The sequence below is a fragment of the Aptenodytes patagonicus genome, chromosome 17, assembly GCF_965638725.1.
Source record: "Aptenodytes patagonicus chromosome 17, bAptPat1.pri.cur, whole genome shotgun sequence".
Lineage (NCBI taxonomy): Eukaryota > Metazoa > Chordata > Aves > Sphenisciformes > Spheniscidae > Aptenodytes > Aptenodytes patagonicus.
Window position 1 is genome coordinate 7662714 of NC_134965.1, and position 23310 is coordinate 7686023.

General features: G+C 55.5%; 4 protein-coding genes and 2 non-coding genes across 11 annotated transcripts; 2 read left to right on the plus strand and 4 right to left on the minus strand.

Annotated features, from left to right (window-relative positions):
• Positions 1–85: 85 nt before the first annotated feature.
• On the plus strand, positions 86–2357 carry SRR (serine racemase). Of its 3 annotated transcripts, XM_076354451.1 has the most exons (7): positions 86–253; positions 526–661; positions 895–998; positions 1075–1194; positions 1291–1365; positions 1586–1795; positions 2069–2357. In XM_076354451.1, the coding sequence occupies exons 1-7, from the start codon at positions 86–88 to the stop codon at positions 2264–2266; spliced, it is 1011 nt and encodes a 336-aa protein (XP_076210566.1). In that variant the 3' UTR covers positions 2267–2357. The 3 variants fall into 3 exon arrangements, with proteins under 3 accessions (XP_076210566.1, XP_076210565.1, XP_076210568.1); XM_076354450.1 differs by having other exon boundaries at positions 1075–1365; XM_076354453.1 differs by lacking the exons at positions 86–253; positions 526–661 and having other exon boundaries at positions 968–998; positions 1080–1194.
• Positions 2358–2760: 403 nt separating this feature from the next.
• Positions 2761–9247, minus strand: TSR1 (TSR1 ribosome maturation factor). Of its 2 annotated transcripts, none has more exons than XM_076354604.1 (15): positions 9148–9247; positions 8943–9046; positions 8353–8569; positions 8139–8273; positions 7164–7585; positions 6711–6870; positions 6220–6380; positions 5712–5914; positions 5106–5268; positions 4866–4976; positions 4390–4522; positions 3852–3968; positions 3416–3556; positions 3226–3300; positions 2761–3130 (listed from the first exon to the last, which is right to left on the minus strand). In XM_076354604.1, exons 1-15 carry the CDS (start codon positions 9245–9247, stop codon positions 2952–2954), a joined length of 2421 nt encoding a protein of 806 aa, XP_076210719.1. In that variant the 3' UTR covers positions 2761–2951. The 2 variants fall into 2 exon arrangements, with proteins under 2 accessions (XP_076210719.1, XP_076210718.1); XM_076354603.1 differs by having other exon boundaries at positions 7158–7585.
• On the minus strand, positions 4234–4326 carry LOC143168524 (small nucleolar RNA SNORD91 family). The gene has a single exon (XR_012996735.1). It is a non-coding gene; the product is annotated as a small nucleolar RNA SNORD91 family (small nucleolar RNA).
• LOC143168525 (small nucleolar RNA SNORD91 family) lies at positions 5550–5642 on the minus strand. Its single transcript, XR_012996736.1, has one exon. It is a non-coding gene; the product is annotated as a small nucleolar RNA SNORD91 family (small nucleolar RNA).
• A 2413-nt stretch (positions 9248–11660) lies between the features above and the next one.
• POLDIP2 (DNA polymerase delta interacting protein 2) lies at positions 11661–19772 on the minus strand. Its single transcript, XM_076354683.1, has 11 exons — positions 19606–19772; positions 18984–19065; positions 18188–18285; positions 17211–17307; positions 16663–16738; positions 15951–16058; positions 15575–15711; positions 14517–14543; positions 14205–14330; positions 13711–13790; positions 11661–12135 (listed from the first exon to the last, which is right to left on the minus strand). The coding sequence occupies exons 1-11, from the start codon at positions 19770–19772 to the stop codon at positions 12021–12023; spliced, it is 1113 nt and encodes a 370-aa protein (XP_076210798.1). The 3' UTR covers positions 11661–12020.
• A 139-nt stretch (positions 19773–19911) lies between these two features.
• Positions 19912–22700, plus strand: VMA12 (vacuolar ATPase assembly factor VMA12). 3 transcript variants are annotated; one of them, XM_076354693.1, is made up of 6 exons: positions 19912–20108; positions 20211–20284; positions 20362–20451; positions 21632–21668; positions 22009–22121; positions 22260–22700. In XM_076354693.1, exons 1-6 carry the CDS (start codon positions 19937–19939, stop codon positions 22353–22355), a joined length of 582 nt encoding a protein of 193 aa, XP_076210808.1. In that variant the 5' UTR covers positions 19912–19936; the 3' UTR covers positions 22356–22700. The 3 variants fall into 3 exon arrangements, with proteins under 3 accessions (XP_076210808.1, XP_076210809.1, XP_076210807.1); XM_076354694.1 differs by having other exon boundaries at positions 21632–21715; positions 22260–22353; XM_076354692.1 differs by having other exon boundaries at positions 22009–22700.
• Positions 22701–23310: the final 610 nt, after the last annotated feature.

The window sequence follows — 23310 nt, forward strand, 5'->3', positions numbered from 1 at the left end:
GGACGGCGGCCGCGCAGGGCCAAAAAGCGCTGCCGCGCGCATGCGCGTTCGCCCCGGGGGTCGCGGGCCGCGCAGCGCCGAGCACATGGCCGGGCCGCCCCGCCCGGCGCTGGCCGACGTCCGGGCGGCGGAGGGGCGGCTGCGCGGCCGGCTGCACCGCACGCCCCTGCTCACCAGCGGGGGCCTGGACCGCCTGGCCGGCCGACGGCTGCTCTTCAAGTGCGAGCTCTTCCAGAGGACCGGCTCCTTCAAGGTGCGCGGGGACGGCAGCGCTGCAACGGCCCCCGGCTCGGCGCTCGGCCAGCCCCCGGGGCAAAGGTGGCTTCTTGGGCCGGAGAAACTCACTCTCCGCCAGCACTCACCAGCCCTCGAAGCAGACGTGGCTCCTGCCGCCCTGCACGGGGGCTGCACCGCTTCCCCGGGCACAGGGGAGGCTGCAAGGAAGGAAACACCCCACCTACCCCGCACAGCCCAGCACACGGGCTCCCGGGCGGTGGCACTGAGGGTGCTGCGCCGTCTTTCCAGATCCGCGGCGCCCTGAACGCAGTCAGGAGCCTTGTTGAGGAAAGCGAGCGCGCTGGAGGGGGGCTGCCCCGGGCCGTCGTGACGCACAGCAGTGGGAATCACGGGCAGGCGCTCGCCTGTGCTGCCCAGGCGGAAGGTAACGCGTACCCCGACCTCCAGCCCCAGCTCAGAGAGCAGCCAGGCAGCAGGCGCAGGGCCAGGGGTAAACGCAGAGCTGGTGCCCTGGAGATAAGCAGGGGTGTCCTTCTCCTGAACAGGAGCTAGCATAGGCAAGGCACAGCGCACGCTGCGCGCACGTCGCTCCTGCAGTGCTAATAGGCCCCTTGTGGCTTTCTGGCTGTTGGATTTGCCTCCTCTTTCGTCACACAGGGATTCCTGCCTACATTGCGGTGCCCTGGACAGCCCCGCGCTGTAAGCAAGCCGCCATCCGCGCCTACGGTGCCACGCTGGTGCCGTGCGAGCCCAGCGACAAGGTAAGGCACGGGGGAGACCAGCCAGGGACATGGCCCAGCCAGACTGAGAGGCGGCCATCTGCACTCTTTCCCTTAGTCCAGAGCCGAGACGGCAGCTCGCATAGTCCAGGAGACAGGAGGAGTCATGGTGCACCCCAACCAGGAGCTGGCGGTGATCGCGGGGCAAGGCACTATCGCCCTGGAGGTGCTGGAGCAGGTGAGGGAAACGCATAGCCTGGACCCAGCCCAGGGCTCTGCTCCTCGCAGGCAGGGGTGCAGCAAAAGGGAGCACTCACACTTCCTTTCTGCACAGGCGCCCGAGGTAAATGCAGTGGTGGTTCCCGTTGGAGGCGGAGGAATGATTGCAGGAATAGCAGTTGCCATCAAGGTAGGCAACAGCTCATCCGGGAAGCGGTGACTGCCATCTCCCCGTGGGAAGGGCAGGGCTCCCAAAGACAGGCAGCAGCCGTGGAAATCCTGCTGTGGAAATCTCTGTGTGCCTGGGGTCTGCACGGCAGCAGCACGGCCTACTTGGCCCCCTGCGCGTGCAGCAACAGCGGACAGGCACACACTAGTTTAAACCGAGCGGCTCCTCCTGCTCTCCGCAGGCTTTGAGACCAGATGTGAAAGTGTTTGCTGCTGAGCCGCGCAACGCGGATGACTGTTACCAGTCCAAGGTAAGAGGGGAACTGACCCCCAACCTTCACCCGCCGGATACCATCGCAGATGCAGTTAAAACCAGCATCGGACCAAACACGTGGCCCATCATCAGGGATTTGGTTGATGACGTCCTGACAGTCTCGGAGGAAGAAATCAAGGTAAACGCTCCCGGCTGCCTTCTCACGGTAGCTGCCAGCGGGCAGCTGCCTCCATCCATGCTCTGCCCCTCCGCTCTCCCAGGGCAGCACAAGCCCCTGCACACCACCACAGCTGTGCAACACCCACGCTGTCTCCAGCTGGAAAGGGCTGGCGGAAGCTCTGCTCTCCCTTCCCAGAGCGCTGCAGAGAGATGCGCACACGCAGTGCCCTCCGCAGCCCTGGAGCAGCCTGTACTTGCTGCCGGGATGACAGCTGCTGCTCTGTCCCGACAGCGAGCCACGCGGCTGGTGTGGGAAAGGATGAAGCTGCTGATTGAGCCAACAGCGGGTGTGGGAGTGGCAGCTGTGCTCTCGGAGCAGTTCCAGGCAGTCCCCCGGGACGTGGAGAACGTTTGCGTCGTGCTGTGCGGGGGAAACGTGGACCTGAGCTCCCTGACCTGGCTCACAGACCTCTCTGGGAAAGCGGAATGAGAACGGAGCGGTGTCTCAAACAACGGAAACCTCACTCTGAATTTCTACAGTCTGGTTTGTGCGCTACTAAAAACAGATGAGCAACCCCAAACGTTGAACGTTTCTGTGGAGGGCTAAGGGAAGCTGGCGTTGGTCTCTACAGCACCGAGTCGCTTGGTTTCAAAGCAAAGGGTCGCTACTGGGGGGGGGGGGGCTGGAAGCAAAGCACTGCCTGTTCTCCCCTCCCCAGCCGCCCTGCTCTGGGACAGGCCTCCAGTGAGCTGCGCTCAGTCACTCTCCCCACCTGCTACTCCACCTTTCTTTCTCAGCGTCAACAATAACTTCCAGCAAATTCCTGTCCTCAAACAGCAAAATCCCCAGACCCACCGCTATGGCAGGGCAGGAAGGAAAGACAACAGCCCCAGTGGGCCACGGGGTTCACAAGAGAAGGGGTGCACACAGCCTCCCCCATTTGGCCTCCACAGCCGGCCACCACCAAGACAGAGGCACTTAGATGTTTTTTAAAACATTTTCCATTAAAATAAATAGCTGTAGCTGGTACCTGAGCAGCAGCTGGTGAGACAGCCGCCCCTGTACAGACCCCAGCAGTAATACGTCCAAAACATCAGTGCTGTCCTCGCTGTGCATGGGCTGAGAACAGCATCCGGGGAGCTAAGGCACAAACTGCATTAGCCACGCTGAAGACTTATTCCATTTCCACCTCCTGCACCGGCAGCGCGCTCTCGCTCCTCACCCACGGCACGGGCTCCGGAACATGGGGGTCATAAGTCCATTTAGGAAAAACGCGCTTGTAGAGGTTCAGCAGCACTGTGTCCTGGGACTTTAGCTGTCCATCGAAGTGGCACTTCATGTGACCATGGGTCCCTAGGCAGAGAGCAGAAGAGGCCATTAGCTGTCTCTCCTGCCCAGGAGGACCACATCCTGCCCAGCATCACAGAGAGAAACAGAACCAAACCTACCTAATGGCTCTTTGATGTGTCCTCTACGACCCCACTTTGTCCTCAGCTCCACTGGCTTAAACCACATCACATCCTCTGGAGATCAAAACACAAAAGGCAGGTAAGAAACGGGCTTTGCTGCACCAACACAACAGGGGCAGGAGTTCTGCTTCCGCATCCCCTCTTCCCACCACACAGAGACGGGCTGTACCTCTGTTAAAGAACATGTATCGCACGACAGCCATCTTGGTAAAGATCTTGAAAGGATGGCCACTGAGCACCAGCCGCTTGATGACGATTCTGTCTGGGTCCACAGAAAGCAGAGAACCCGTGGCGATGAGGTCGTGCATTCCTGCAAGACAGAGTCACTAACACGCCAGGGCAGCACCACAGAAGGTACCTCCATCACCTCCCCCCACACCATGACTCCCTTCCCCAAAGCGTTCCAGGCCCAGAGCAACCCCACAGCAGGGACGAACAAAGGTGCCAGTGATAATGGGGGTGGAAATGCATTAATCTTCTCAAACAGCATGAAGGGGACAGCTTTTTCAAGTCATACTTTCTGGATAGATGCAAGAGTAGGGTATGGGAACAGCCGGCTAACGTTTGTTTCCCAGACACCACTTCCTCAGCACTTACCAACTTACCGTTACTTCTCTGTTTGAAAAGCAGCACTGAGGCAGGAGGGAAAGTGATGGGAGCATAAACAGTCACCACCAGGGCAGCATCCAGGCGCAGGAAACGCTCCAGCTTGTGCTTATCAGCTAGGACAGAACGGCAACGATCAAGTTCAGGCCCACAGCAGTCCTCAGAGCTCTGGGAAACCCCATCGAGCCCATTCTTTCCTGGCAAATGGACTCTGTGCTTTAGGAAAACAGGTGACAGACACCCCTCCTCTGCCGGCACAGAGTATCTGGGAATGAAGGTGATCCTCTGAGCTGCCAGCTCACTGTGTGGAGCCTGCCACCGCCATGCCTGGACCAGCGAGCCACCTTGCCCAAGCCCTTCCACTCCCCACTATTTAGTGCCTCCCCTGGAAGCCTCAGAGCCTAGGAGTGAGTCTTCAGAAGAGTCCTTCAGCCAGGTTCAGACACCACGGCTAAGACATCACAGGCTTCCTGCCCTAGAAACTCCAGCCCCACCCTCCTGGCACACCCGTGCCCATGCCACCGGTCCCTCACAAACCTGAGGTGTGCTGGGAGAACAGGGGGGATGCTCGGAAGCGCCTGAACCCACAGTGAAAGATCAGCTCCTCCTTTGCCCTCACTGGCTCGCTGTTGCTCGGATGCCGACGCACCAGGAAATTCAACACAGACATCTGCAGGAGAGGCAGCACAGTGAGGGGCTGACAGCAGGGCTGGAAAACGACGGTGGCCAGAGCAGAAAGCAACGGGATGTTGCAGCAGGGACAAATGCCCTTGACGATGGCTTCCCAAAGGACCGCTGGTCACCAATGCAGACACCTCAGCCAGGCTCAGACACTTAAGCCTAAACACCCCTGGCAGCTTCAGCCTGCTCTGACCTCCTTTGAAATGTGAACAAAGCAGGGAGATTTCAACCCAAACCCTCTGGAGCCAGAACCTCTCCAAACCACGCAGCCTGAGGGAATCGGACAAGGAGCTGCACACCTACAAGAGATCAGCAGGGTTCTACTTAGTTACCTTTTGTTCATGGGGAAGCAGCGAGAAGAGGACTAGGGGCTTCCCTTCTCTGAAGCTCTCCATCACCGAGACAGGGACATTGCAGACATGAAGTGTAACATACCAGCCAACCTGCCAAGAGAAGATCGGTTGCGAATACTTCTCTCGACAGAGAACTCAGCCACTGCCCTGCCAAGTCCTTCCTACTAGGAGCAAGAGAACACAGTAGGGGAAGAGATCAGCAAGAGAAAAGGGAGTTACCGAGGCTCCTTCAGTCTCCTCTTTCTCAATTTGCCGGAAGAGGTGCTTTCTGGTTCGGGAGAAGTCCTGGAACTGGAAAATCCTGGCGTAGTCCCTTGGGAGATTCTCTTTGGGGTCCCATGGAGAAGTCCGGAAGCTCTTCAGCCCCCTGTACTTCTGGAACCTAAAGGACAGATAACAGGAAAGACAAACTACTTCACAAATCGAGGTGTCTGGCCAGCACCTTCTGTGGTCGCACCTTCAGAGACGGCAGAGAGAGCAAAGCAAACATTAGCCCTCAGAGAAGATCTTAGTGCAGGGAGAGCTAGAAAGAGCAGCCAAGTCCCCAGACAACCTGCCCTTGCATCAGGGCTCTGCCATCCTCCTCCCTCTCTCAGGTCAGGACCCGGCTCTCCCTGCCCCAGGGAGCTGCCCAGGCCCACCCACTGCTCCCTGTCTAGTGCCTCCCCTGGAAGCCTCAGAGCCTAGGAGTGAGTCTTCAGAAGAGTCCTTCAGCCAGGTTCAGACACCACGGCTAAGACATCACAGGCTTCCTGCCTTATCTCACCAAACTAGACAAAAGGGTGCCTTCCAGCTCCCCTCCCAGCAAAGCATCCTGCTTCTTACCGGACTCTGGCAGGTACGTCACGTGGCGTGTCCACCTCATCCGGAAACATTTCATCCATTCTCTCCTGTTTGTATCTCTCCAACATCTGTTCATCTTCCTCCACCTTCTCGTCGTACTGGTTGTCCCGCAAGCACTCAGAAATGGTCATGGTCTCACATTCCTCCTCTGCAGGTTCCTCTTCCTCCTCGCTGCTTTCCCCCTCCTGACACACAGGACAGCACAGAGCCCATGAGCACACGCGCTCTGTTGATGTCCATGCAGCACTGCAAACCCCGCGTGTGCTCGCACTGTTTGAATTATGCCCCAAGCTCCACCACAGTCCCTCATTTCGGTATCTAACAGGCCAAAGAAGCAACATGATACACGTGAGAGATTTAACAATGGAAATCCAGGCAAGTCCTGGCTCTGTGTTGTGCCCTTGCATGGAGCAAGCCAGGACGACAGGATTGTCCTAGGATACGCAATAACGCCCTGGAGACCACTTGCAGTATCAGCTCTTGGAGGTACCTGGGAAACTGCCTCTTCCATCATATCATCATCAATGTCATCATCTTCATCGTCATCATCTTCCTGATCACCCTCTTCTCCATCATCCACAATCCAGGCAGCCTGGTACTTGGATGTGCCTTTGGGGACCTTCACCACCCTCCTGTTTGCCTTCAGAGAAGCTGTGGGATTCCCACCAATAGTTAATACAGGAACAATTCTCCTTTCCCTCAGCAACATTGACACCGGGACAGCCAAGATCAGCTCTAGACCAGAATCACTGTTTCCCAGCACAGAATTTGTCAGGGCCCAGAAAAGGCAGCTAAAAATGTAACCCTGCTAACTGCCAGGGAAACCACACAGCCTGGTAGTCAAGTGATGGAATGGAAGTCCTGGGCTCCCAACTAGCGTGTTTCTTCACAGCCACCCTCAGCCATCCTGGTGACAGGGAATTTCTAACAACCCTCTTAACAGGGACAAGGAAAAGGTACAGAAGTATTGCTGCTACTCACCCTCTGCTTCTTGCAGTTCTTCTTCAGTAGGCCACGTCTGTTCCCCTTCCATAGGATCAGGAACCACTTCTGACTGCAAAGACTCCTGTTTGTTTGGATCTGCCTTCATCAGGACCTTAACATCTTCCTCCATCTCATCAGTACCATTTAGAGAGTCATCCTGAAGGGCAAGAGCAGAGTTCCCAGCTGCGAATACACCTAACTCAAGCTAGCAACCAGTCTGAGGTGAAAGTCCCTTCATTATCACATTCATTACATCGTAACATAACGTTCGTTACATGCTGTGGGCAAGGAACCTCAGCTCAGTGGCAGAACACGGCCCAGCCGGCTCTGATACAACTCCCTTTCCCCTCCCCTTGACCACATACACCCAGCTGTATTTTCCTGATGAAAGTTTAGAAACATCGTGTTCTAACGGGACCGGCAAAGCCCTGACCTCCCACACACCTGTACCTCCATGTCCTGACTCCTCTTCTGTCCTTTAACCACACGGGGGTTCAAAGTGAGGGGGTCGGGGGGGGCATCCACCTGGCTCATCTGGAAGTCTCCGTGCCCCACAATATGCACCAGGCTGTTCACGTTGAGGGTCTGTCCCCGGACAAAGCCGGACACCTTCAAGGTCCCAACCAGGTCGCTCTCCCGACCGGGCACAAACTCAGCGGCATAGGCGAGCAGGTGAGCCCGCCTGTCCCGAAAAGCGAGATGCCGCTGCTTCTGGGTGGCGAGGTGCCTCAGCAGCAGCGAGGACTCCTGCTCCGTGTTCAGGGGGAAGAGCTTGGCCTCGGGAAAGCGCTTCTCAATGGCTTTGGCAAGTTTCTTCCTGGCATCTACCCGCTTCTTAGGTGGTAAGTCAGTGCCCCCTGGGACAGCAAGAGCTACCAAGCAGTGCATAGAACAGAGTTCAGGATCAGACCGTAAACCACCTTATACCCCTTTTACCAAGCACTGACAAACACTCAGATATCAGCAACCCAAATAACCAAAGAGATTCACACCACAATGTGCAAAGGCAGCTTCACACATTCAAAAGAACACTCGGGACAGAAAACCTGTCTTCAGAGATACGATTTTGAGACCAAACGAGACCATGGAGATAAGGGCCCAGGAACTGAACTTAACAAGAAAGCATCTGAATCCCTTCACCCTGCATGCCTAGATAACCATTACAATACTAGACACCACCACGCACCCAGAGGCCTAAAGAGCACCCCTTTTATCTCCAGCACTCCCCCACCAGGCTAGTAACACAACAAGGCAGCACGAGAATGGCATTCACCCAACCAATCTACGCTCAGAAACAGAGCGGTCAAAGACCTGCGATCACCTATTAACATACGCAGTTTTTAATTACTGCAACAGTAAATCCCCATCGAGCACCCCCTCGACCTATGCCTCACTAGAAGCCCTTAACGTTTCTCACTCACTCACCATAACTGGGGAGCCCCTGTGTGAAGAGGCAGGAGAGGCAGTGCTCCCCCGCGCTGTCCCAGCCATCTGCAGGATCCAGGATGAACAGGAGGGAGTCAGCAACCTTTGCTAGGTCTAAGACAGCGTGAAGGTCCCCTGCACGCAAAACACCTCCGTTACTGGGGCTGCCAGGGGTACGGAGCCAAGAACCACACCAACAACAGCGTTTCCTCACCTGCCTGTGCTGTCACAAAGCGCCAGCGCTGCTTGAGTCGGGGGCAGAGGAGCGCAAAGCCACCAGCTCTCCCCTCATCCACGCGCACAACAGCAGAGTCCTGGCTCTGCAGCAGGTGGAGGGTATCGTGGGCTGCAGCCCTACTGTGCAGCGGCACCAAAACCACGAGGTGCGGGGGCCCGTCCCTGCTGCCCAAGCTCCGCTTCTCCGCCAGCACCTGTGGGCACAACTGCAGAGCATGAACCCTGGCCCCAGTCCAGCTCCTATCCCGCCCCTCAGATCAAGACCGGATCCCTCCACAGCTCAACCCGAACCCACGCGGTCCAATAACGCTCCACTCGCCCCGAACTGACCTGACCCAGGCACCCGTTCCTCTCCCTGGCCCAGCTCCCGATTCCCCCGCAAAGACCCAAACTGGCTCGGTCCCCACACACATCCACATCGAGACCCGCACCGGCCCCACTCCCGCTCCTCGCTGCCCCCTCGCAAAGACCCGAACCGACCCGTTTCCCGCTCCCCCCGCAACAGGCCAGGCTCCGGTTTCTCATGCGGCCCGGCCCGGCCCGGCCCAGTTCGCCCGCGGCCCTCACCGCCTCCTTGCGCTGCCGGCGGAGCTGCAGCGCCTGGTGCCGCCGGTCCACCCTACTGAGGTCGCGGAGCCGCCGGCGGGGCTGGGCCTTGACGGAGACGCGGCCTGCGGGGAGAGAACGGTCAGGCGGGCCGCCGCGCGCCGGGCCGGCGGGGGGGGGGGGGGGGAATCTGGCGGGAAACCCGGCCAGGCCCGGCCCGCCTCACCTCCAGCGCGGCGCTGCGACGACCCGCTGTGCTTCCCGCCCTTGTGCGCCTTGTTCTGCTGCTTCAGCGGCCCGGGCCGGTGGGCGCCCGCCGCCACCATGCTGCCTCCTCGCCGCCTCCTCAGCGCTTCCGCTCGCGTCACTTCCGGCGCCGCGGGGCACGCCGGGAGCGCGCAGCCTAAGATGGCGGCGTGAGGGACGGGGGGTGGCGGAGCCCCGGGCCAGGGCAGCGCCGCGGCCCTGCCCGCTGAGAGGGAGGAGCGGCGGGCCCGGCCCCGCGGAGAGGGCGGGAGAGCACCGTTGCGGGGCAGGGGCGAGCCCCAGGGCCGGTGCGGGGAGGGAGGTTGGTGCCCGTCAGTGTCGCGGGGGGAAATGAGAGCCAGGGGCGACAGCAGTGCCTTCAGCGCTTTATTGATTAGTTCTTTCTACAGGTATTTACACGAGAGAGGAAAGCAGCCCGCCCGCGGGGAGAGGGCTCGCCCACGCTCTGGCAATGCTCCTGTGGGAAGAAGCAGTTGAGGAAGCGCCGGCCCCGAGACCCCTGGCCCCTCGGCACCGTACCCAGGCCCCGGGGCAGGCACGGCTCTGCCCCCCTCCGCAAAGACTGATCGAGCGGAAACATTCCTGCGCTCCCCCCGTGCCGCTTCGTCCCAGCCCCGCTTGTTACCGGCGGCGCGGGTCACCTCGGTTCTTGCCAATCATTACCCAGCCAAGAACGTCTGTTCCTGGGCCCAGCCGCACCCTGCCGCGCTGGCACGTCGCACCGAACACACCACGGGCGCCTCGCAGCTGCAAAAGCTGCTCTGCCCGGCGCTGGCAGCACCCCTGCCCCCAGGATCACGCCGCCACTTAGGCATGTAACCCTCTCCGCTTGTTATTGGAAGCATTAGGTCCACAGCACCCCAGAAACACGGGCAGGTGAGCAACAGGGTTAGACATTTACAATTGGTGTTGCAACTGCCAGTAAAGCTGAAAGTGGGTAAACCCAAGGGAGAGAGGCAGGGCAGCTGCTACCCCGATCCGACTGGGCAATTGCATGGGAGGGAAAAAGCAGGTTCCTACAGGTCCGTGCTTCCTCTGAACGCGAGGTGTCATTCCCCCCCTCTTCCTCCTGCGAATAAATCAGCGTGACAGTGGCAACGTGGGCTTGTCAGCTGTGGGCTGTTCTTTACGGCTCCTTTTCTACCCCTGAAGGCAGGCTGGCTGCCTAAACCTTTCAACTCTAAAAGCAATGTAGATAGCATGTCCTACCTGACAGGAAGGAAGACGTAAGAGACTGGTGACAGATAAACACTGTTTAAGAAGCAGTAGTAATTAAGTCTCTCTATACTATCTATAAGCTATCCACTGGCTGCAGGAGAGCGTGCGAGTCTCTCCCGCTGTCATTTCCGAAGGCTGTTTGTCCATCAGCCGAGATGGCCCATAGCGCTGCCACAGCACTGCCTTGCGGAGCCAAACGCGAAGAGGCTGCTTGGAGAGGAGTCGGGGGAAGAGGGGATAGCTAGGATACTTCCGAATCAAGAAAAACAGTCCTGTGAGTTAGTTATACCTTGTCATTTAAGCGAGACCAGGGAAAGGAGAAAGGTTTGAAACTTTCTGCCTAGGGTTCCCATCACAAAGCCAGCTACCTCTGCCCCTGCGAGTCACCCGTAAGTCTGGCCTCGGCAACCCAGAGACAGCCAGAAAGGGACCCACCGCGGAGGCTGATGTCTCTCTGGATCTCCGCAATCCTTAGAGCTGCGGAGAGCCGCTCTGGCTTGTAAAAGAGCCAACGCCTGATTTGCACTGTGGACTGGGCCCTTCACATGTAAAAGCAAAATTGCCACAAATCCACACGTCGTAAGCTTACAGGCATTTCACTGACCTGTGCAGTTCTGCGGGGCCCTCCGCACAGACTACCAAAAAATCACAACCCGCCGAGCCGAGCAAGCAGGAGCAGAAAACCGAGCACCACCTCGCTGTGGCTGACAGCACGGCAGGTTAAAACAAGCTCTTCCTGCCAAAGCAGAAGCTACCAAGGAAATACGGTTACAGCCGCAGCGTGAGCAGGGAAGTATCCTCCGGCAGTTGGGACGCTCATCCCTGCAGCGAGGCAAGCCCCGAGGGCCCCCTTCAAGCTCTCCTGTACAATCACAACACGCAGCTCGGTGCTCTACGCGCACAAGACACCGTGGCAGCCTGCTCAGCACCACCGGCCAACCCGCCTTCCCCGCCCTGCGCTCTCTCCTCCAACAAAACAGGCTTCGCATTGCTCCAGCGCATGGCCCAGACAAGCTGTGCAACGAGGAGCGGAGCTCACAGGCTGCTCCACCACGTGCTGGCTAAACCCCAGAAACCAGCTGCATTGCAGGAAGGCTGAGCTCACATTCCTGCTCCCTAAAACATCCTCACTGCTGCCTCCTGAAGCAGGAAGAAGTCTGGGCTGACACCGCTTTGCACATGGGCGAGGGGGGAGCAACAAGCCAGGGCAGGCTGGATGCAAAGCCTAGGCCTTGGTTTATAAAGGAAGACTGGTTGCAACTGGAAGGGCCAGTTTATTAGAGAAACCTCACATCGCAGAGAATTCACAACACTTTGGAAAGGGTCCAGGCCTGCTGAGGGGCCCAGTCTTCTGACGCAGCACAGATCTACGTCCCCCAGCTCCAACCCCAGCAGGTGCCACAAAGGGAAGGGTTAACTGTAACACAGCTTATGTTTACAAGCAGCCCGAGAGAGCCAGTATTAAAGTTCAAAAAAGCCTCCCCGTTAGACAACGGTTAAAACAAAAATGGTTTAAAAAGTTTAAAAGCTCCGTGTTCTTGGCTGCAGCATAATGGGGAGGCAGAGGTCTACAACACACACAGGTCTCTGTGGGTCTTGGCACTCGGATCTGCTCTACCAGTGAAGGCCGGAGGGTGGGGTCTTCTCGTCTTTGTTGCTTTCCAGAGAAAAGGGTGGGATTCGGACATCAAAGTGGGAGCCATCAGGCCTCTCAAATCGAAAAGTACCCCTGCAAAATAATGGCAGAGATCACGCTGAGGCCAGGGACAAACACAGCTAGGAATCGCCAGCAAGAAGGTAAGACATGAGCTCTTCCATATCCTGCGCCGGGACTCTGGGACTGCATTTGCAAGGCCAGTCCAGCAGCAAGGACATGTGCCTGCCAAGATGACTCATTTATTGGAAGACTCCTGGGCGGTTTACATCACATCTCTCATATACATTTCCAGAATAAAGATGTCATGATCGGAGCCTCCAGAAGGTAAGCACACTCCACGCATCTGCGGCAGCGTTTACCTAACTCCCACCCCACAGGAGACAGAACCATCTCAGCTATTTTTTACAAACTGTTTACACGGAAATTCAGATTCATGTTTCTTGGCAGAAGCTCCGCTGGGTAAGAAGTCTGCAACAATATGAAATCCCATCACAGGTGTAATTTGGAATAGCTTCTGCTTTGCATTTCAGAAAGGGCATTTCAGAACTGAATCTGCCTGTCCTTGTACAAACAATTTGTTTACTGCCCTGAACTACAGACGACTGTACTGCAGAACATGACATGGACAAGAGGATCGTGGAGATAAACTAACAGCTTCTCATGACAGAGAGGACACAATCGAACACCAGAAGTCAAGCTGAGCAGCTTCTGAGCTGCAGAACCTTTGTCTCTGTCTCTTCAGCATGCTTGCAGAGAGGGAAAAACTACTAAACAAGCTGGTTTTACTCCCCCGGGCATGCATTCAGGCAATTCAAAATGCATTAAGATGGAAAACAAGGGTATATCCTACAGGCAAAGAGCTGCTCTCTTGCTTTTCCCAGCTCAAAGGCAGTTCCAAGGCAGCTTAATTCAAACAGATTTACTCAAAAAATGCAAGCCAGAAAGACCTGTCATACAGAAGGCAAGAGGTGGCCGCGCATTTTTTGCCCACGCAGAGATGACACTAAATGTGCTAACCCAGCTGAAATGCAAATCAGAGGGGAAACTGCTTTAACCCTACGGCACAGGAACAGAACAACTCAGCTGAGCGCTTTCCTACCTGCACCTACAGAAGAGGAGACTTGAACACCAGTTAGACTGAAGGCCTTATCTGGCCTAAACGGGGAATAACCCCACGTGCCAATTCCTTGTGGACACAAGGAACTGCACAGCTTCACTCCGGGACGGAATTGAAGCCCGGTCCTCTCCAAAGACACTGGTATCCCAGTGCACACATCCCTGCTGCCTAGGGAAACACCAGCATGAAGCCTTGCCTCTTGCATCAGGACTTAAAGGGACAGAATCCGAGTATAGCAGAAGATGACAGAGAACTGCTTTGTGTCTTTTCAAATCCAGTCTAGCACAGACCAGAGGAGGAGGGTAAGTTAGCCTGGAACCTCTCTTGGTGCAGAGAATCAAGAGATCTTCTTATCACTAACTGCAACACTGCTATAGAGAAGCTCATAAAAATTTAAACTATCAAATATGTCCAGTCCAGTCCACTTCCACCCACCTTTCAGCCACAACTCCAGACTGCAAACCGCGTCCCAGCTCAGCGCTGTGGGGTCCTATATCTAAACCACTACTGCGGTAATAAGTGCTTCTTACCACATGTGACCACTGGATGCCTGCAGGGAGACGTGACTGCTGTACTGAAATGCCGGCTGCTCTTTGGATAAAACTGGCTCCTGAGAAGACAAGAAGAGACCACTCTGCATCAGCAACGGATCTTAACATTTCTCCACCGACAGGCATCAGCCGGAAATTTATATAGCGAGAAGAAATACTGAGCGATCCACACCCGAGCATCGCTGCCAATTACACAGCAAACGACTCGCCCAGTGAGTAGTGCCAGAATCACGTATTATTCCCATTTTCCCATTACCAGTCATTTAGGATCATTCTCTAATACTCAGCGTGAAGTTTCGGTTCATGCATACTAACAACAGATGAAAAGCTCACGTGATTTTTTTTTTTTCCACTGCCAGTTTCCTATTCCATCTATTTCTACTGCCCATGAAGCAATTTACTGGCAAATCAATCCAACCAAGAAGACTCCAGCAAAGGGCTGCGCTTCCCAAAAGAAGCTACACGATACCTACCCTTCCTACAACGCCACGGCCCCTGACCGTTTCCAAGGTGCCAGACAAGCTAAATATCCTCCAGTGCCGTTCTCGGAGTTGTACCACTTCGCTGTCAAGGTTCTCCAAGCGAATACAGTAGCGCCACTGGACAGAAGAAAGACTGTTATCAAGAACTGGAATCAGCTGCAAACAGTTGATAATCCATAGCCGATACTGGGAAACAATTGCCAGGCAAGGGCTTACTCTCCCTCAGAGCTTATCACACAGCAATGATGCCACAGCAAACAAACTCCTTCCCTTAAGCTGCTTCGTGAAACAAAAGGCACTTACCCAGTAGACATGGGAATTCTGGGCTTCCTGGAAGAGAAATGAAAGATTTTAGCAGCTGCCCTTCAACGCTCAGCGCCAAAACCTCTTCAGCTGACAGCACAGCACAAGCACAGGGGCTCTCGCTCCGTGCCAGACACAGACAACTCACATGAGCACAAAGACAGCTGCTTTCCGAAGCAGTCCATCAGTTACCGCCTGGCGCTGGCTCTGCTCTAGACATGTAATCATGAGGTGGGAGATTTGCAAGGATCTCGTGACTACGGAGGGTTGATCTCCATGTTAATTACACACTTTCTACAGATCTAGAAACACCCATTTCCTTGCCTTTGGTCACCTGTTTTTCTGACAAGGTTAGGACAAACATCAGTTGGGCTCCACAGAAGCTGCAATTGCACACCAAAACGTCCATCTGCCACGGGCGCAGGCTCCCCGGCAGCTGTGCTCATCTGGACTTGGAAATCAAACTGCTGCAGTAATTCCCAGCCCTCCCACTCAGAAGTCTACTGGAGCCTCATTATTTTGGATGGTCCACATGAAGTTCTTACGCTACAAAGAGCACATGGTTATCAGCTAAATCCAGAAGGCGTTAGCCAAACCCTCTAACCCGCATTAGAGCAAGGAAACGGGGGTAGACACCCACAGCACCTCACCACTGGGCAGGATAACAGACATGTCTGTCATCACAGGGCAGATGGCCTTGGTGCCACCCGTTACACACACGCCCATCTGGGACTGAGGCAATAAGCATTGCACAAGCCTTCCCAAAAATCTTCCTCAATATCTTGCTAACACTGTTCTGCAGAACAGTACAGTGTATTTCCTATCCTACAAATAACAAGCAAAAGCTAAGTTGCAGGAGCTGTTCTCCAAAAACGTATGACAAAACAGTTTCATGTTCATACCTCTGCTGAATATGACGACAATGAAATCGCAACTGTGATTAAAAAGTCATTTCTCCAGTAAGCAGAAAGTACTTTCAGTCAGTAAACTGGCCTTAGAAAAACATGCAAGTTAAACAGATCACAGAGCTAACACAGCAACGTGCAACACAGACCTACCCTCATGCCCATATAGAAAGGGATGACTGTGACGCGGATGTTCTCTGTGGTTTCTCGGTGCACATCGGAGAGCTCTAGCCAGGGATGGTTCTTCTCCTGCCATGCACACAGTGTATCCCTTGCTACAAAAGGTGGAACTGTGGGGAGGGAAAGATGAGAGTTTATGAGGACAGGCATACCGTAACCAGAGTGCTTTCCCCTCAAAGCAACTCCTTTCACATAGTTACAAAAATTATTTAAAGGAGGCTTTACTGTAACAAACCCCAAACCAGGCCAAGATTTTTACACTGTATGCGCAATGGTGGGTTCTGGATACTTGTCACAGAATACCTCGAGTATCTGGCTTTGAAGATTTCCCTCCGAAGCCAAGTATTACCTTTTGTTTGGTCGTACATGAGAAACCTCTCAAAGAGCTCATGCTGGATGGGCACTTGATCAGTGGAGCTGTAGGGAAGGATATCTTCATGGCTTACATAGTCTAAACCTGAAAAAGAAACCCCAAAAGCCATTGAACTTCCCTAGCAAAGAGCAGCTCAGAAATCTCCTGACAGAAAGATGGATCGCACTACCGAGATGTTATGAAAAGGATTTCAGCAGCAGCAGCCAAAATTGCACGCAAGAATGGAGGAAACAGGCCAGTAATAACCCTTGGCAGCATTCTCCCGCGAGATTCTCCATAGCATGGTTTCTCTGATAAAGACACGCTGCTTGGGAAGCGACTGCACTGTCACAAAAGGACTTTGGGCAGGAAACGCACAGGACAAGAAGAGATCTAGCTGTCCTGGTAATAAAGTAGAATAGCCCATGTGCAACAGGGTATGCGTATGGGATCCATGTCTCAAGAGCACAAGGTAGGTATGATTGTGTCTGGATCAGAGTCTGCCCAAATTCCATCTACCCAAAAGGGCTTCATGTACTTCAGTCATTCCGTTGTTTCTAGCACGGCCCTAAACGACAGACAGATCCATTACAGGAACATCCTGCAGGAACTGCTGCTTCGCTGGCAGAAGCTGACTGTGGGTGACTCTTCTGACCTCACCTCATGACAATCCACATCTCCACAGAGGTTACAGGGGCATTTTACTCACCTGGTATGGCATAGAGGGCTCTGCTGTCATCGTGGTTTGCCAGGAACGTCACTGCTTCTGTCTGTGATCTCTGGGACTGAGAAAAAGGGAGGTTTATGTCTTTCTGTGTGGATTGTTGCGGGCCAGTTTCCAGCCACATTTCAGTTTACTATTGTGATTTCTAAAGTGTGTAACGTTTATTTTATTTAACCAATTCACCTCAGAACATCTCTCCTTTTAATTCCTCTAGATTAATTCTCCACTCAAACAAGTGAAGAGCATTTTCAGTGCTGCAACCCACATTCATAATGACCTGTATGCAACAGAGTAGGAATGCCAACAGGATGAGGAAGTGAGGTTGGAACGGGGAAACACAATCCAGAAAACAGTTGTATGATGTCCCAGATTATCTTTCTCAGGGAAAATATGACTTGAGGAACAAATTTGTCCTAAAATTCTAAACAATTGAGTTAGCCATAATAGCCGTTTTCTTTCAGTGCCTGTCCATCTAAAGCATTCATATAAGAGAAGATATTTGAGTTTCAGTACCAAGATTATTGGTTACTTACTATATGTGGACAATCCCGGGCATCTATTAGCACCTGATAGTAAGTATGCGTTTTGCCCTTGACCTCTTTGGAACCATGGCCTGCCGTGTTCTCGCTTCTAAAAAGAAAAGTAGAGCACTGAGCTCAAGCGCAGGATGGCAGCAAACTGTTGTTACCAGGACCAAGCACATTCATAAACAATGATTTTTTTTTAAAAATATGTTTCACAGTCTGTAATCATTCAATTCCATCCAAATTAAACTCATGTCAGCCACCCACACGACGATAGACGAGCCGAGACGGCAATCAACGGTGTTTATCATGGGCGCAACAGCTCTGTTTTCAGATGACTCAGAAGTTCTTCCTGCTCAGTCCAGTCTCCTGTTTGGGATGGGTATTTCTACTGCCCTCTGATTCTCTCTCTGCTTACTCCTCATTCCTTCCCGACTCCAAACGCACACTCGCCCAGCACACCTCCAACACAGGCCAGGGGGGAAACGGATGGAAGAGGGGAGAGAAGTGAACAGCGACTCAGTCCACAAGAAGGATGAACTTGGCCTCGTGGGTTGAAACTGGGGAGGCAGCTGACAAATCCAGCTCACTGGCAATCTACAGAAGAAGTAGCCTGCAATTTTAACACAGGAGCCTAGACCTAACTCAAAAAGCAACACAAAGGGGGTTTTTGTAACAAAGAATGCCAGGAACATGGTTTGTTTGGGTTTTTTTGGTTTGGGGTTTTTTTAATTTCCTTCACACACACACACTCTCATCCTTCATACTGCCGTCCTGTCTCTGATTAACACAAAATTAATACTCGTGCAATGTGTGTGTGTGTGTCTCTCTCTCTTCTTTAAGCACCTCTCTTCTAGTTTACATTCATGCAAAACAGACCCATACCATTGTCCTCCTTAAAAAGACTTGTTTACCCCAACCAGGAAACTCGCTACAAAATGTAACTGTAACAGTACAACAACATATAAACCAGAACAAATCCTTACTTTTCTGTGACAGGAGAAGCCACATCTCGATCATAAAGCCTGGCTTGCCAGGGAAACAGGACTATTCCTCGATAGCCAAACACGCTGTGAAGAAATAGCTGAAAGGGACAAATAATTGCATTTGAATACACAGCAAGCTTTAGTCAACTTAGATACAACAGAAAACACGAAGCCAAAAGCCCTTTTCTGACAGTATTTTAAAAAAATCTGTTAACTGAGGTAAAACTAGAAACGTTTACAAAGAGTATGAATGCTTGGGACGGGAATACAGGGAGAATCACCACTCTGCGAACCCAGAGCAGAAACAAAGAGGGAACATAAACAGTCTGGGATGAGAGAAGAAATTCATGTCATCTCTACCCCATACAAGTGAATGACTAAACCAGTAATAAAGTAACAGAATGGCAGAAGTGCAGAAAGGAGACCGGCATGGGAGAGACTGCTCAGGAACACAGACACAGATCTGTGAGTCACAAGCACAGAAAGGACAAGTTTAGTTGTTATGTCTCAAATTCAGCGATTGTCTCTTTTGCTCCTAGAGGGAGAAAACCCTTAAATAAGACCAGTGGAGCATATGCCATTGTAGGAACAGTTGTGTCATGCTGCAGATTCTTATCAACTTGCTACTGTCAGATGACTGACAAACTGCAGACACAGCAGGGACAAGGAGCACTGAACTGTGAAACTCCTGGCCTTCTGCTACAATGCAGCAGCCTCCTTGCGAGTAAATCACTCAGCTACCTGATCTCTGTGGAACAAACCTGCAGGGTCAGCTCCGCTCCCCAGAACCGCTTACCTGACCCGTCTCGTATTTGCCGTGCTGCTTCGGTGCCTCAAACACCCCCACGGTCTCCAGCACTTTGCCTTCCGGACGGTTTCTAGGAGCAGAGAGGGAGTTTGGTGGACGCGCAGGGGCCGAACCAGCTCCTGGGCCGGGGGGGGGGGGGGGCACACAGCACCCGAGCCCCAGGCGCTGGCCAGGCATGGCCCCCCCACCTCGTACCTCCCTCAGGTACCACACATCCCCCATGAGAGCCCCGCTACGCACTAGGCTACCCGGTCACCCCCCCGTCCCTGCCCCCCACCCCTTTGCCAGTCTCCCCTTTTCCAACTGCCCTGGACAGCCCCCCGCCCCCTGCCCAGTTACCCCTTTAGCCCAATCCTCCCTCTCCCACCCCCAGCCACCCCCAGCCCCCCAACTCCGCCCCAGTCTCACCCCAATGACCCAACAGCCCCCCAACCCCCACACCCACCCCAAACACCCCCTCAGAGCCCCTAACCCCACCTCCCCACCCCCAAACACCCCTGCCTTCCCCAACCCCCCCGACAGCCCCTCCGCACCCCCCGCCCGCACCCCAACCCTCCCCTCAACACCCCTAAACCGCCCCCCCCCTCACGCCCCCCCCCCAAGGCCTCACCGCGACGAGAGGTGCCGCCGCGGCGGCAGCGGCGGGAGGGCCGCGGCTCCCCCCGCGCCCAGGGGCCGCAGCCCGCGGGCCGGGGGCGGTTCCCAGAGCGGCAGCCCGCGGGCCCGGCACCGGCTCAGCGCCGCCGCCACGTACCGCCGCGCCGCGCAGCCCGACATCCCGCGGCCGGGCCCCGACCCCGCCGCCAGCCCACAATGCACCGCGCGCCCGCCTCCGCCCCCTCCGCTTCCCGGCTGCCCCCGCGGGGCGGGCAGCGCCGCTCTAGCCCGTCCGCCGCGCTCTATGGCGCTCCGCGTCGCCTAGGCGACGGCGGCCGGGCAAAATGGCGTCGGCGGTGCGGGCCGGGCGGCGGCTGCGGCAGGCGGTGGAGGGCGGCGAGCTGGCGGGGCTGCCCGCCGGCCTGCGGGCCGAGCTGGAGGCGGCACTGGCCTCCGAAGGCGCCCTGGTGCCCTTCGGCCTGCTGCGGAGGCTGCATGCCGCGCTGCGGGAGGCAGGTAGGCCGCGCCGCCCCTGGCGCGACGGGCCGCGACCGGGCGGGCCGCCGTTAACCGTCCCGTGTCCCGTCCCGTTCCCCCCCCCCCCCCCCGCCCCCGCAGGGTCCCCGCTGTACCTACACGAGCTCCTAGAAGGCAGCGAGATCGATCTGCCCGAGGTGCCGGTACCGCCGCGGGTAGGTGAGGGCCGGGCACGGGCGGCGGGAGACGGCGGCTGCCCCCGGCCCTCACAATGGCTCTGCTCTTCCCCCAGAACCCCGAGCTGGTGGCCCGGCTGGAGCGGATAAAGGCCAAGCTGGCCAACGAGGAGTACCGGCGGATGACCCGCAACATCACCGGCCAGGTGAGGGGCCCGCTGCGTTGCCTGCTGTCAGGATTCGTTCCTCAAAAGCGTGGCCGTTAGCAACCTGACAGACAGCAAAGGAAATGTGCCCCATAGAGCAAGTGCAGTTACAGAGGGAACGTGGGCAGGGACTTGAGGAGTGCACGCTGTAAGTGCACGGGGACAACAGATACGGTGTTGAGGGCAGAGGTGGGACAGGGTAACCAGGATGGTGAAATAGAAGAGAGACTGACGTTTGGGAACAGCTCACTGTGCCAGAGATCTCAGCTTTTGATCTGGGAGGCTGAGCGCCTACGGTAAATGTTTTACTGGGAGCATCTGCGCTGCCTTTTTCTGAACGATTACAGTTTCCTCACAGTTTTAAAATGAGATCGTTCATGTCAAGGTAAAAGCTGAAAAAACAGGGTAATATTTGGGCACTCATTCTTTCCAAGGAAAAGGTGAGATCTTTTGGCACGGTGACCGTTTGGACAAGCCAGCATCCCTTCCTGCTGACGTTCCTCGTGATCCCATCCTGCCTGTCCCTCCTCCACACTGGTGTCCCTGTGCATTTAAGTCCCTGCACGTATCCTCCTGTTGCCTTAACTCTCGTGGGAGGATCTGCTTTGCTCTCTGTCAAACCTAGCCGCTCCGTCTATGAACCGGAGTGGTTTTAGCAGAGCTGGGTAGTAGTGACAGCGATGTTCCTTTCAAACAACGGAGAAGCAGAGGAGTATTCCCATATCTGCGCGCTCATCACGTTCTTCCCTGCCTCCCCCCCAGTAGCTGGTGTTTGAAATTGTGTAACCATGTCCGATTTGACAAAGGGCGTGCAGAGCTTTACACCATTTAGTTTTTGCCAGCTGCCTGAGCACGGGTGACAAGGTGAGACCCTTTGGCATCTCTATTAAAGACAAACCTGCGGCAGAGAACCCACCTGCAAGAAAACGCTCGCACTCCGAGAAGTGCTTTGATTAGAAATGATCCCTTCTCAACGTCCTTGAACTGGACCACAAACGTAAACCCCGAGAAACCCAGGCCCTGTGGAACTGCTGCTCCCCTGCAGCCTGCCCGACCGCTGCCAGGGCCCCCCTCTGAACTTCCGAGTCTTAGGGAGAGGACGGGGCATTGGCGTTGCTTTTATTATGCAGTTAACATTAAAATACAACCCATCACGAGTTGTTTTAATCCCTTCTTTTAGGAGATGAACGGGACGTTGGCCGAATTTGGGAGGCAAGGTGAGTGGCTGCCTGTCCTGCTGACGCCTGGCAGCGCGTACCTACAGGTCAGTCACGAGAACCGGTGCGTCGCTAGCTGTTGACATCAGACAGCCCTTCCCTCTCCGAGTATCTCGCCGGAAGGTTTTAATGCACAAAAGCGTTCCTCGAGTAAAAGAGCAGCCTGTTGGTTGTTCTTAGAAAGATTTCTGGAGGCACAAAGGACGTGAATCCTCGAGTATTGCTGTAGCCCAGCTGAGGCAGCCACAGGCAGGCTCCGTTAGCAGGATTACAGCTTGTCCCCAGCCCTGCTCTCCAAGCCTTACCTAAAAGCGCAATCGTCTTTCCTCCTCCTCTCCAGTTCGCTCTGTTAAAGCCGTTGTCATCACCATATTCAACTTCATCGTCACCGTGGTGGCCGCCTTCGCCTGCACGTACCTGGGCAGCCAGTACGTCTTCGCGGAGACCGCGGCGGTGAGTGAGCCCGTGGCCTCGGAGCCCGCTTGCGGCATGCTCTGTGCCAGCCAGGCAAGAGCGGCAGACGCGCTCCCCGGCGCGGGCAGCAGCTCGAGGCACACGCAGGGTCACTTCTCTCTCTTTTTGCGTCCCCAGCGCGTCCTGTCAGCGGTAATTGTGGCCTCGGTGGTTGGCCTGGCTGAGCTGTATGTAATGGTGCGGACCCTTGAAGGGGACCTTGGGAAACTATAATCGCACGCGTCCCCGTGAACTGCGGCCCTCATCCTGGAGGCTTTTGCCCTCCCCAGGAGTCATTAATTTGGGGCAGATTTATGTTCTACCACCTGTTTGCACCTGCTCCTGCAACCGGGAAGACTGCTGCGTTCCTCAGGCCTCGTCCTTTGCTTCCCGCTCCTTAACGTTCCTGAAACGAATCATGGATTAAAAATCCCGCAGCTGCAGAACAGAAGAGGGAACAGCTGTCGACTCTCACCACCCTAGCACAGAGAGGGGCGTTAGCTCCCGCCGTTCCCGTTCTCCTGTGAAGTTGCTGTCCTTTTATTCCGGAAATAAATAACGTTGTGTGTTTGCAACCTTCTTCGTGCCTGACGGGAGACGTCTGTTGCTAAGCGGGACACCAAAGTGACATCTAAAAGGCACCGCAGAGAGCCGTCAGTCTTCCCTCTCCCTCTGCACCCCGCATCCTGCTCCTGCCGAAACCTCCCTCTGCCTGCCCTCGCTGCTCCCTCGCCTGCTTTCAGGAGAGCGTTTTTCCCTTGTGACCCGCGTGGCAGCACCCGACCCAGCTCGTGTTTGGGGGCGACCACTTTCCCCCTCCACGCAGATCAGTTCGGGAGGATGACGGCATCCGGCGCAGCCACGTCGGGGTTGGCACCCGGCTCGCCTTTGTCAGCAGCAGCTCAGCGTCCTCACGCAGGGGCTGCCGCATCTCCTGACCCGCGGCCCCGTGGCTGTCGGTGCCTCGGGGAGGAGCACGAGCCACAGCTGCCTGCCCGCGCTGCGGCAGGGCCTCCGCAGGCAGACGGGGCAGCGAGGGGTGCGAGGCTCTCCACCTCCGCTGCCAAAGGGTGCCCAGCTTCCGTGGGTAGGGAGAGGACGCACCTCAACACAGAGCCCCGGGGGGCTTCTCGGGTGCCACGGAGCAGAGAGCGGAGCCAGCTCGGTGCACCCACGGCCCCACGGTGGG

Bases quoted from the DNA above. Each gene is read 5' to 3' on its own strand.
- SRR (XM_076354450.1), top strand. From the start codon at position 86: ATGGCCGGGCCGCCCCGCCCGGCGCTGGCCGACGTCCGGGCGGCGGAG. The intron at 254-525 runs GTGCGCGGGGAC...CCGTCTTTCCAG, and splicing joins AGAGGACCGGCTCCTTCAAG to ATCCGCGGCGCCCTGAACGC. The intron at 1,796-2,068 runs GTAAACGCTCCC...CTGTCCCGACAG, and splicing joins TCTCGGAGGAAGAAATCAAG to CGAGCCACGCGGCTGGTGTG.
- TSR1 (XM_076354603.1), bottom strand. From the start codon at position 9,247: ATGGTGGCGGCGGGCGCCCACCGGCCCGGGCCGCTGAAGCAGCAGAAC. The intron at 8,274-8,352 runs GTGAGGAAACGC...TTTTGCGTGCAG, and splicing joins CTTTGTGACAGCACAGGCAG to GGGACCTTCACGCTGTCTTA. The intron at 6,871-7,157 runs GTGTGTGGGAGG...CTTGCCCTTCAG, and splicing joins GTCAGGACATGGAGGTACAG to GATGACTCTCTAAATGGTAC.
- POLDIP2 (XM_076354683.1), bottom strand. From the start codon at position 19,772: ATGTCGGGCTGCGCGGCGCGGCGGTACGTGGCGGCGGCGCTGAGCCGG. The intron at 16,059-16,662 runs GTGAGTAAAATG...TTTCTTTTTCAG, and splicing joins AGCCCTCTATGCCATACCAG to GTTTAGACTATGTAAGCCAT. The intron at 14,331-14,516 runs GTAAGTGCCTTT...TCTTCTGTCCAG, and splicing joins AGAATTCCCATGTCTACTGG to TGGCGCTACTGTATTCGCTT.
- VMA12 (XM_076354692.1), top strand. From the start codon at position 19,937: ATGGCGTCGGCGGTGCGGGCCGGGCGGCGGCTGCGGCAGGCGGTGGAG. The intron at 20,285-20,361 runs GTAGGTGAGGGC...CTCTTCCCCCAG, and splicing joins AGGTGCCGGTACCGCCGCGG to AACCCCGAGCTGGTGGCCCG. The intron at 20,452-21,631 runs GTGAGGGGCCCG...CCCTTCTTTTAG, and splicing joins CCCGCAACATCACCGGCCAG to GAGATGAACGGGACGTTGGC.